Genomic DNA, 11982 nt, shown 5'->3' on the forward strand with positions numbered 1-11982 from the left:
GCGACCCCGATTTCTAGCCTGAGGACTTTCCTAGGAACTCTGGCAGTCAATGACAGAAAGGACGTGGGGTTTTAGCTCAAACAATTCTGGTTTGAGCCCCACCTCTATCACTTTCTGCCTTGTTGCTTTATCTTGCTGAACCCGTTTATTCATTCAAAAAACTGGAATAAGGAGACAAGGTCACAGGGTGGTTGCACTAATTACATGAAACAATAATTGTGCAATGTGCTTTACAAATGATTTTCAAACTTTTACCCACAGAGCACACCCACCGTGGGACAAAAAAAATATTTTTTTGATAAGCCAGTATATACACGTATAAATATATACAACTGAAACAAAGGTTTCACAAAAATAATACTTACTTTACTACTCGAGATTACTTGGCACTTTCTATTCTATTTCGTTTTTTAAAAAGCTGGTCCGATTCACTACCCTCATTTCAAGACTCGTAATGGGGAGCTACGTAGGTTTTTTTTGTTTGTTTTTGTTTTTGCGGTACGCGGGCCTCTCACTGTTGTGGCCTCTCCCGTTGCGGAGCACAGGCTCCGGACGCGCAGGCCCAGCGGCCATGGCTCACGGGCCCAGCCGCTCCGCGGCATGTGGGATCCTCCCAGACCGGGGCACGAACCCGTATCCCCTGCATCGGCAGGCGGACTCTCAACCACTGCGCCACCAGGGAGGCCCCGTAGTTTTTTTTAAAACACTGTTGTAAACCACACAGTCATCGGTTATTAAGATTATTATGATTCTCAGGGATGGTCTGACGGCTGGGAATCTTCACTGCCAGGGCAACAAAGGACAAGGTCAAGGTTATTAGGTCAAGCCCGCGAAAGCCCTGTTGCCAAGGAAACGGCTCAGCCAGGCCAGCGTCGGCGGACGAGCGCGCGCAAAGCCTGCGGAGAAGAGGAATGGCCCGAGGCCCTGTCACTCAGCCCCGCCCACACGCCAGGCGCGCCCGGAAGGCCCGCCTCCTCTCTGAGGTTAAGCGAGGAAGGCAGCGATTGGAGGCTCAGGGGGTGACGTAAGCTTCCGCTGTGGGTGGGTTTCCGCTCGGGCGGCCGTCGGGAGGGGCTCGGGGAACACTTAGCGGTGCTCCCCGGTGCCTGAGCCCTGGGAACTGCGATGAGATCGGTTAGCTACGTACAGCGCGTGGCCCTGGAGTTCAGCGGGAGCCTCTTCCCGCACGCCATCTGCCTCGGAGACGTCGATAACGACACGGTAAGTGCATGCGCACTGGAGAGACGCAGCCCATCTGCGACCGCGGGGTGGGGCGGGGCAGGGCGGGGCGGAGGAGGCCGCCCGCGGCGGCGTGTGCGTGCTGCGAGTGCGTACGGTGGGGGCGTGGACGGCGTGCGTTGCACGGCGGGCGGTGCGGGCTGGATCGGGAAGGGATGTGTGGCCGGCTCGGGTACCCGGCATCCTGGCTGGATCGGTCCGGAGCCCTGCTCCAGTGTCCTTCTAGGGACTCGCGTACCGGGTCCACTGCCTGGTCAGTCACTTGTTCCCAAGAGGAGCCAGTGAACTGTGATGGCCGAATTCCCAGCTCTTCCGGGGCCGCCTTCCCTTTCAGAGCGTCGGAAGTAGGCTAAGAGCGCGCGTGCGGCTCCTGCGGGAGCACCTTCCGCACCGCCCGGCTCGGCCCGGCCCACCGGAATGCTTTCGGCTCTTGGCCAGGGCGTCTCCGCCTGGCGGGCCCACCTCGGTTGAGTTACTGGCTCAGTGTCCATGTCCCTTTCCTCTCCCAGCGGTCCTTCCTTTTCCCGTCGGTTAAGTGACTTAATACAGGTAGAGCAGGTAGAACCATGTCTGGCACTCGGTTAACGCTCAGGACACGTTAGCGTCGTCGGTAACGTTTGATTATGGGCCGAGGGCTCTGCTGCGTTCTGGGAATTCAAAAGCCCCAGCCCGCAGGTAGCTCATCGTGGGGCGGGGGAAGGGTGATAGAAGAATAGGGAAATGTAGTGAGGCCCATTGATTACAAGATGTAAAGGGTTCTGGAGTGAAGCATCCAAGGGGACGGTGGCCGTTGATGGTGTGGGACACTTTTTTCCATAATCTCAGTTTCACATGAAAAGCTGACAGAGAAAGGAAGTGCTTTCTTTCTGTGATCTGCGTCCGCCTTCCGTGGGGTCCTCGAGGGTGTGTATGCAAAGCACATGGTTGCTCTCCTCTGCTACCCTCTGCCCCCGTCGCTTCTCTGCCTCCCTCACATCTCATCCTCACCTCCCTAACTTGTCTGTGCTCTCTTTTCCCAGGGAAAAAAACTTCGGGCTAAAACGTCCCCACCACTCACCCCCAACCCCGCCCCCAGCCTCCTTTGCTCTGTGATGGAAAAAGTATTTTATGAGGCCTCTTGGCTCTATCCTGTCTAGGGAGGAAGAAGTTATTCCCATAAATTTGTGTTATGTTGTCTGGGCTCTCTCGTTTCTTCATATGCTCAACAGTATAATTTTATGAGACAATCAAGGGAAGCATTTTAAAATAGTACGTTAACACAGTGACGTTAGATGTGCATTATTTTCTATTTTACCTGATTGTTTAAAAGGGGACACGTGCCTTTTTTTCCTCGCTTCACAGTGTCAGCTTTTTTTGGCAATTGTACTTTTCTAAGTGAATTGCACACTCAGTTCTGCAATATTAGGTATATCACACTACTTTTTTGGGGGGGGCCGTGGGTGTGCCGTGCAGCTTGTGGGATCTTAGCTCCCCGACCAGGGATTGAACCTGGGCCCTCGGCAGTGAGAGCATGGAGTCCTAACCACTGGACCGCCAGGGAATTCCCTACCTCTTTTTTTTTAAACCTTAGTTGTAAGCATTGTAAGCTCTGTAAGGATAGGAATTTTTAAAACTTTTTTTCACTGCTGTATTCCCAATACTTAGAATAGTGCCTGGGACATAGTAGGCACTTAGTAAATGTTTGTTGAATAAATGAGGGTTGTTATGAAAGGCAAATGTCATTATGTATCTCAAAGCAATTTGAAGAGTTTTGCCTGTTATTAATAAATATAATTGAAATAAAGGCAAGTAGGTGAGGTAGTTGGCTACTAGTCAGGTGTGGTACACTCAGCCTGCATGAGTATGGATAGAAATTTTGTTACTGATCCTCCAGGCCAGCCTTTGGAGATTTGGGGCAGGAAAAATACTTATTTCATCCTATTAAACCAGTAACCTAAAGTTATTTGCGAGTAATTTATTTCCTGCTAAGTCAGAGGAAGAAGCCAGGGATAGAATACACACCCTCGAGAACCCCACAGAACCAGTGGGGAGATGGTGTCTAGAAGGGGGACGCAGGTCACAGAAAGAACACACTTCCTTTCTCTGGTAGCATTTCTGACTGAAGGTGTACTCTGCAGCTGGGGTTCTTTAGTGTCACTGAGTAACCTCCAGAGGCCAGAGCCAGGATGGACCACAGAGGAACAGAAGTGCTGGGGAGCAGTTGGGCGACCCCGGAAGTGTGCTCATCCAGGTCGCCTACTGAGTTGTGTCTACTCACTCACCGCACTCACCACACTATTTTACAATTTTATTCCTTCCTCTGTGCCCTTGTTAAACTGAGGTCCTTCTCAGCATTTGTACAACTGTGGATCTGTGGCATTTGTCTTTGGGCCCCTAGTGGGTTGTTCAGCTTTCCCTGAAAACTCAAGGGTTGGCTGGGCATCCTCTTTCTTCTGATGTTTCTTTGTTAAAAAAAAAAATCTTTAATTTGTCATTAAGTAAACTTTTATCGAGGGCCTACTATGGACTGTGGCATTTGTTGAATGAATGTATAGAAAAAGAGTGGATTGTGTGAAAGATGCTAAGATCCCCAAGCCTTGGAGGCATTTAACTGGAAGCTGAAAACCCCCTGTTATTCGTGCTATTTGTCAGTCACCTTTCTAGATGCTTCCCTCTGTTAGCTCGGTTCTCCCGGCAACCTTATGAGGTGGATAGTCTTATGATCCTCGTTTTATAGATGAAAAGATTCAGGCATAGAGGGCTGGATTCAAATTCAGGCAGCTGCACTCGGAGGCTCTGCGCTATTCAGCCTTTGTCCTGTGTGTCTGCAGAAGTCATCCAGGGTGCAGAGGGTTTGATGTAAATAGATAAACTTGTTTTATGCTTCCGTTATCTAATGTCCCCACCAGAAACTGCCGTAACTGTTAAAATATAATAAATCTAAGCTTCAGATCATTATTAATAAACCCCAATTTGTTTCTCATTTTTTCTTACTGTTGATCTGTTATGTCTTTTTTGCCTTTAAAATTAAATCTCTTGGGCTTCCCTGGTGGCGCAGTGGTTGAGAGTCTGCCTGCTGATGCAGGGGACACGGGTTCGTGCCCCGGTCTGGGAAGATCCCACATGCCGCGGAGCAGCTGGGCCCGTGAGCCATGGCCGCTGAGCCTGCGCGTCTGGAGCCTGTGCTCCGCAACGGGAGAGGCCACAACAGTGGGAGGCCCGCGTACCGGAAAAAAAAAAAAAAATTAAATCTTTTGAGAATCTAATATTCACTCTGAGGACAGGAAAGGGTGTTAGATGTCCCCCCAAGAAGGAATCATGAAAGTATTTCTGGAAGTGGCATTTGGAGCCAGCTGGCTATCATCGTTATCCCCTTGAAAGGGTGGCCAGCCTTTGAGGAACCACTGGGAAATGGGGAGCCCACATGTAAACGGCCAAGAGTTTCCAGACCCTCCTGGGAGCTTAGCCACCACTAGGGGGCACCTGAGGCCCAGAGCTGGGAGGCTGCCCTTCCGGCACCTCCACCAACTGTGTTCACTCACACGCACCAACGTCGAAAGGTCTTGCCAGGGGAGGGAGGACCCCAGAGCTGACGCTGTCTTTATTTGGCCCCTGATTAAATGTGAGTTCTGAAGTTAAATTCTCCGAAGGTTACAATTTGGGCTCATTTTCCTAACGTGTCCCATGCGTAAAGACAAATTAGAAGCGCCGAAAGCAGGCGTGTGGAGCATTGAGCTGTTCAGACGTCAGACTTTTCTGAGACGGAGCACAGATTCTGTATTGGCCCTTCTCTAACCTGCCCTGCCCTCAACACACACATACCCCTAACTGGAGATAAAGAACCTGGGAGACTGTGATTGTGTTGGTCTCGAAGTCTTGTTAATGAAGTTGATGGAGATGCAGGTTGAGGTCTCGTGACTTAGTCGAGAAGGGCTTGAGTGGCTCCGCAGGACCCCAGCCTAACCCTCTCTTCTCTCTCCATTTGAAGTTGAATGAACTGGTGGTGGGGGACACCAGTGGAAAGCTGTCTGTGTATAAGAACGATGACAGCCGGCCGTGGCTCACCTGCTCCTGCCAGGGGATGGTCAGTATCCAGCTGCCTGGGTCTCCAGGGGGAGGGACCCCTCCTGCCCGGGGACTGTCGAAGCTGGGCCCCACGCACGAGCTCCCCAGCGTGTCCGAGGTCTCCAGCTGCTGGTTAAGGGTTCATTTGAATCGGAGGGAAGCCCCCAGGCTTCCCTATGTCATGCGCACACACAGCCGGGCTGGTTTTCATTTTATGTCATGGACTGACTCCCTTAGTTCTTCGTGGATCTGCTGAGGTTGTCTGATCGTACGAAGTGTAGTAGAAAATGGGGGCAGTCATTTGAATACGTCTAGAAGTATGATAGTCCGGCTCTACTGATGTAGTTTTTGTTTTGTTTAAGCCCAAGTGGTCTTCACTACCTCAGGTCCTTATACTCCTGTCTGGTAAACTGGACCCAGAGCACAGTAATGAGATTAGCCCAGCCTCTCGATGTGGGGCGTGCGCAGGAGTTTTCAGTGAAGGACGGTGATGAGAAGCCCGCTCCGTGCTTCACAGAGGTTAGGGAGCACTGGGGACCCTTAGCGTGGCCCCCTGAGCCCCTCTTTCTTCTTTTGCAGCTCACGTGCGTCGGGGTTGGAGATGTGTGTAATAAAGGAAAGGTAGGAAGCCCAGGGGACTGCGGGTTTCCCTCGGCCCGTCCCCGACTCCTGTGCTCTGACGACCAGCCCTCTCCTCTACCTCTGTCTCTCCCAGAACCTGGTGGTGGCCGTGAGTGCCGAGGGCTGGTTTCACTTGTGTGACCTTACGCCCACTAAGGCCCTGGATACTTCTGGGCACCACGAGACCCTCGGGGGGGAGGAGCAGCGCCCAGTCTTCAAGCAGCACATCCCTGCCAACACCAAGGTCATGCTGATCAGCGACATCGGTGGGCATGGCTGTCTTTGCAGGCAGCCAGGGAATAGGAGTCAAGGGGCAACAGGGCAGATCTCGAGGGAGCCAGGGGTCTCGTCGGTGTTTGTTTGGGCAGTTGTCATGCATTTAACGCCAGGCTGCTGAGCTCCCGTGATAAACCAGGCATCGTTCCAGGCACTGGGATTGCAATAGTGAATAAAACAGACAAAAATCACTGCCCTCTTGGACCTTTACTGGGAAGGGACAGAAAATAAACGCTAGCAATGTGGTGAGAAAATTAAATAGTATATTCGAAAGCAGTAAGTGCCGTGGAGGAGACCACCCACGGAAGGGGCTGGAGGGTGTCGAGGTAGAGTTGGCTGTTCCAAGTGGAGTTGTCAGGGGAGTCCCTGCCGAGAAGGGGACAGCTGATCAATTGTAAGAGAGTGAGCCGCTTGGCTGTGGGGCTGGTACTTGGGCCAGAGGCTGTCTCAAAGGTGCTGGTAGGGATATGGGTGCATCAGGGCACTCGAGTCATGTACCCAAGGGGAGAAGTGACAGGCCCTGCGAGGCAGCTGTGTGGTTCTGGGTGCAAGGGCAGGCAAGGGAGCGGGTACCTGGCTCAAGGGGTGACGTAGCAGCTCGGCAGGTGGGCCTGAGGTCGAACCTGATAAAAAGTGCCAGTGGCGGTGGTGCTAGAGGGGCGGGGAGGAGGGCGTGCTTGTAGGACCCCAGCTGGCGAAGACAGGTTTGGCTCCAAACTTGTCTCATTGTCTGGATCCACAGATGGCGATGGCTGTTGCGAGCTGGTGGTGGGTTACACGGACCGCGTGGTCCGGGCTTTCCGCTGGGAGGACCTGGGCGATGGCACCGAGCATCTGACAGGGCAGCTGGTGTCACTCAAGAAGTGGATGCTGGAGGGTCAGGTGAGAGGCTGAGCATGGGGGCCACAGCCCAGGAGCAGGACGGGCCTCCCTCCTGGAGGGGGCTTGTGGGAGAACAGGCGGGGGCTGGGGCTCAGGGTGAGAAGGAGGGAAGACCACCTTGTTGACAGAGACCCAGAGGAGATCACTTTGAATCAGGGTCTTAGGGGAGATGGCCAGTAACAGGCCGACAGGAAGGAACATTGCGCTAAGAATTAGGGCTGTGATGGTGGGTGTGTCGCATTGGGATCCGCGCCGCGGGAGCGCAGGTGCTCCCTGTGGAGAGGGTGGCACCAGCAGGAGCCCCGTGGACGCTGCACTTCCCCCTGCTGCTGCCCTGGAAGGCTGAGGACATGTCCCAGGGCCCCTGCCCACTCCCGTCCTCTGCAGGCTTTCCCCTTTCTCTCGCCAGCAGCTCCCTTAAGCCCCCATTCTCTGGTGCAGGTGGACAGTCTCTCGGTGACTCCAGGGCCCCTGGGTCTTCCTGAGCTGATGGTATCTCAGCCAGGCTGTGCTTACGCGATTCTGCTGTGTACCTGGAACACAGACCCTGGGCCGCCTCCCACCTCTGAGGGGCCCGAGGAGGGCACTAGGTAAGGGGGGCGGGCCTGTGGACGGTGGGGTGCCTGGCAGCGAGGTGGGTGCCCACAGCCGTGGATGGGTCTGTGGTTGGAGCAGCATCAGCTGGGTCCCGGCACAAGCATCTCTGCCCCATTAAGGAAGATTATTTTGGGACCCAGGGAATCCTGAGCCTGACGCAGCAACTGGAAGAGGTTCTGAGATTCCAGCCTGGCAGCTCCGTCCCTCCCTCTCGACTTGCCCACTGGCCCAGGTGGGGTGGGCGATAGGTCTCCCAGCTGATTCACGTCCTGGAAGCTCGCACAGAGATGGGGCCCACGTGGGTCTGGAGAGCCAAGCTCTGTTGGGCTCCCACTTAGCCGCCCTCCCCCACCACAGGGAGACCCCCGCTGCCCGAGACGTTGTGCTGCACCAGACGTCCGGCCGCATCCACAACAAGAACGTCTCCACTCACCTCATCGGCAACATCAAGCGAGGTGGGGCGGAGCGGGGCTGGGCGGGAGATGCAGGGGTGAAGGGGGGAGGGGAGGTACAGGACCACCCTTGCTTCTAGCGCATCCTTCACGCCCCGCCCTTGGCATGTGCTCTGGTCTCGCCTTGCCTTTCGCGTTTCCTTCTTCTGGTCCTTCTACCGCCCCTCCCTCTCCCCCCCCCCCGCAGGCCGCAGCCCCAAGAGCGGCGCCTCGGGCCTCTTTGCCCTCTGCACCCTGGATGGTGAGTCCCTCGGGTCAGCCATGGGCCGTGCAGGGTGGGCAGTTGTGTGCCCGGGGTCTGCGCAGGGTTCTGCCCCCAGCCCGAGCGCCTCTCCCCGCAGGGACACTGAAGCTCACGGAGGAGGCGGACAAGCTGCTGTGGTCGGTGCAGGTGGACCACCAGCTCTTTGCCCTCGAGAAACTGGACGTCACAGTGAGTGGGGGCCCTTAGGGGGCCATTCTCCCTTCTCAGCCGACTCCTCCGCCTTTACCTCAAGGCTCCCTAGACAGGCCTGGCCCCCCGAGCTCCCCCGACTCCATGGGCTCAGCGCTGTTCTCTGTGCCGCTGGGGAAGCTCCCGTTTCAGCAGAGCCGATAGCTCCAAAGAGAAGCAACTTGTTCTCAGGGTCCAGAAGTGAGTTGTTCGCCCATCTGCAGGTGTCTGCACATGAGTGTGTGTTCACCAGAGCTGTGGCCCCTGGGTCGGCAGGTGGGGCGGCGCTGACGCGGCCGTTGTGCCTGCTTGAGGGTCTAGGAGAAGAGGCGTGAGGCTCTGAGGTCAGGTCAGGACAGGCCCGGCTTTGAGTCCCACTTTTGCCACTTCCCGGCCGGGTGGCCTTGGGTGAGTGAGTTTGTTTCTGTAAGCTGGCACTTCCTCAATATAAAATGGGAGTGATGTTGCCTACTTCTTAGGGTTGTCGCGAGCACTCTGGGGGGGTGGCTCACTCAGCAGGCCCCTCTGGTGCCAGGTGCTGGGAGATGTTCGGTGAGAAACGCAGGGGGGTTTCCTTCCCAGCTGTCTGTCACCCGGAGCCGAGTCCACAGCTCCCGTAATTTCATCCACCCGGTCAGGAAGCCATTCTAAAACAGCTCCTGGGGACTTCCCTGGTGGCACAGTGGTTAGAAATCCGCCTGCCAAAGCCGGGGACACAGGTTCGAGCCCTGGTCTGGGAAGATCCCACGTGCCGCGGAGCAGCTAAGCCCGCGAGCCACAACTACTGAGCCTGTGCGCCTAGAGCCCATGCTCCACAACAAGAGAAGCCACCACAATGAGAAGCCCGTGCACCGCAATGAAGAGTAGCCCCCGCTCGCCGCAACTAGAGAGAAAGCCTGCGTGCGGCAACAAAAACACAATGCAGCGAAAAATAAATAAAGTGAAAAACTAAAAAAAACATAAACGGCTCCTGGCCACCCCTGCATCCCCGTCTCTGGCCTTTTTCAGGGCAACGGGCACGAGGAGGTGGTCGCCTGTGCCTGGGATGGACAGACGTACATCATTGATCACAACCGCACCGTCGTGCGCTTCCAGGTGGACGAGAACGTCCGCGCCTTCTGTGCAGGTGGGACCCTGCCCCGCGCCCCTTGCTAAGCACACCTGTCTCCCTCGCTTCCACTCTCACTGCGGCCCCGAGTTCTTCAGCTCTTCCATTAGAGGGTGTGAGTGGGTACCAGATTGCCATCTTTACTGTTTTAACTAAGAGGAGATAAAAGACAGTGAGGTGTCTGTCTTTGGATATTTTAAAGGATCAGATATGGGGGGGGCGGGTTGCTCAGGAAAAAAAAAAGAGTCGGATGAGTTCTTGTCTGCCTGCTGTGTGGAGATCTGGGAAAGTTCCTCCCCATCTGAACGCGTCAGGACTCTGTGAAGACTGTTCTCCGAGTTCCATTCTCTTAGTTCTAAATCGGGGACCTTGGGAAGCAGCGTTAACTCCTTTGGGGGTGTCTCTGGTCACTGAAATGGTAACACTTGAATGACGTGCTGGTGCCACATTCCAGTGACCTGGGAAGAGGGATCACCACCCAAGAGAAGCCGCCCCTCATTACCCTGGGGCTGTCACTGAGATGGGAAACCAGCACATGTCACCTCCTAGGACACTGTCCTGCCTGGGCTTTGTTACTGTGGTTTTCCGTATCTGGAATGGGCCAGATATTTTACGTCTTACCTGCTTTGCTGAGTTCCCAACACGGAAGAAATAGAAAGAGGGCCTTTAGTTTTCTGCTTGGCGTCCACGGGCGGGTAGAAACTGCTGACACGAATGCTGCCCGCGCCGGGCATAAGCCTCCCCGACCTTTTTCTCCTACCCCCGCCACCCCTCCTCCAGGCCTGTACGCCTGCAAAGGGGGCTGCAACAGCCCCTGCCTCGTGTACGTCACCTTCAACCAGAAGATCTACGTGTACTGGGAGGTGCAGCTGGAGCGGATGGAGTCCACCAACCTGCTCAAAGTGCTAGAGGCTGAGCCGGAGTTCTGGAGCCTGCTGCGGGAGCTGGGGGTGGGTGAGTCCTGGGGGCGGGGCTGCTGCGGGAGCTGGGGGTGGGTGAGTCCTGGGGGCGGGGCTGCTGCGGGAGGCCAGGTCCCAGCAGACCCACCAGGCCCTCTTGCCCGCAGACCCTGACGACCTCCCCGCCGCCCGGGCCCTGCTTCACCAAACCCTCTACCATCCGGATGGGCCACCACAGTGTGCGTCCACAGGCCTCCGGGATCCCTCCTAGCTGGACCGGCCGTCTTGGCTGAACGGGACCCTTCTGAACGTCCCCACCCCGCAAGCTGTCCGTGGTATTTGCGAGACAGGGAGCGCACCTTATAGAGGAAGGATGGTGGCGGCCCTGGGGTGGCTGTGAACTGTAGGCCTCGTGGTCTTTCTGGTGACGGAGGAGGCGAGCTGCTCCTTTGCCCCTTTCCTTGCGAGCCTCGCCCATCACCCCGGCAGGCACTGCCCCCTCCCCAGAGCTCCCCACCCTTGTTGTGTGGGAAACAGGCTCGTTTGTGAGGAGGGACTGCAAGTCTCTCGCTGCTCCCCAGCCAGGCCTCGGGGCCAGTGGCGCGATGGCAGTGAGGGCCCACCCCCAAGTTCCATCTTCTGGGGCATGGCTCCGGGTCACTGACGTCAGTGATGGTTACACGAATGGCGAACCACAGATCTTTGACTTAGGATGGGTTTCGCCCTCATAAATCCATCGTGAGTTGAAAATATCGTAAACTGAAAATGCATTTCCCACACCTCACCTACCGGACGTCACAGCTTAGCCCACCCTGTGTTAAACGTGCTCAGAACACTTACATCAGCCTCTAGCCGGGCAAGATCACCTCACGCAAAGCCTGCTTTATAGTAAAGCGAGGGATATCTCAGGTAATAAATTGAACACTGTACTGAAAGTGAAAAACAGAATGGTCATCTGGGTACAGAATGGTTGTAAGTGAATTGGCTGTCCACCCTCATGATTTTAAAATCTGATGCAGGTTTACAGTCCAGGCCACAATCAGAACGATACCCTGGGCCATTTATATCCCTTCTGCTCTTGATTCCTGTGCTCTGAATCAGTGGTTTTCGAATTGTAGGTTGCGATCCTTTGCTGGGTTGTGGTCGGCAGTTTTTTTAAATAAATGAGATAGACTAGACTAAGCAGGACAAAAACTACGGGAGTGTGTTGCTCACGTGCAGGGAAGGATTGTTTTGCTACCCTTGCGTGTGTCCGTGCACGGGTGTGTACTGAGTGCAGCGTAGGACGCACTTCCTGCTGAGTTGTGTTCAGAGGAGTTGGAGACCACTGCTGCCAGTTACAGGGACCCCAGCCAGAGGGGTCAGCCCCACGGCATGTCCGCACTCCCATTTCCTTCTGTAAGGGAGCCAGGGCAGAGGGATCACTCAGCG

At 55.3% G+C, this 11982-nt stretch overlaps 1 protein-coding gene across 3 annotated transcripts; it reads left to right on the forward strand.

Moving 5' to 3' along the window:
- The first annotated feature begins 1008 nt into the window (after nt 1-1008).
- On the forward strand, nt 1009-11921 carry ITFG2 (integrin alpha FG-GAP repeat containing 2). 3 transcript variants are annotated; one of them, XM_060113329.1, is made up of 12 exons: nt 1010-1221; nt 5207-5302; nt 5863-5904; nt 5999-6170; nt 6923-7062; nt 7504-7652; nt 8017-8114; nt 8299-8352; nt 8453-8544; nt 9553-9670; nt 10433-10602; nt 10719-11773. In XM_060113329.1, the coding sequence occupies exons 1-12, from the start codon at nt 1126-1128 to the stop codon at nt 10842-10844; spliced, it is 1353 nt and encodes a 450-aa protein (XP_059969312.1). In that variant the 5' UTR covers nt 1010-1125; the 3' UTR covers nt 10845-11773. The 3 variants fall into 3 exon arrangements, with proteins under 3 accessions (XP_059969314.1, XP_059969312.1, XP_059969313.1); XM_060113330.1 differs by having other exon boundaries at nt 1011-1221; nt 10433-10606; nt 10719-11772; XM_060113331.1 differs by lacking the exon at nt 8299-8352 and having other exon boundaries at nt 1009-1221; nt 10719-11921.
- The last annotated feature ends 61 nt before the right edge of the window (nt 11922-11982 follow it).

Source organism: Mesoplodon densirostris, chromosome 11 (genome assembly GCF_025265405.1).
Source record: "Mesoplodon densirostris isolate mMesDen1 chromosome 11, mMesDen1 primary haplotype, whole genome shotgun sequence".
In the NCBI taxonomy this organism is placed as follows: domain Eukaryota; kingdom Metazoa; phylum Chordata; class Mammalia; order Artiodactyla; family Ziphiidae; genus Mesoplodon; species Mesoplodon densirostris.

Excerpts from the sequence above, each read along its gene's own strand:
- ITFG2 (XM_060113329.1), top strand. The coding sequence starts at position 1,126 with ATGAGATCGGTTAGCTACGTACAGCGCGTGGCCCTGGAGTTCAGCGGG. Across the intron at positions 8,545-9,552 it reads TCGAGAAACTGGACGTCACA|GGCAACGGGCACGAGGAGGT; the intron begins GTGAGTGGGGGC and ends GGCCTTTTTCAG. Across the intron at positions 10,603-10,718 it reads GCCTGCTGCGGGAGCTGGGG|ACCCTGACGACCTCCCCGCC; the intron begins GTGGGTGAGTCC and ends TCTTGCCCGCAG.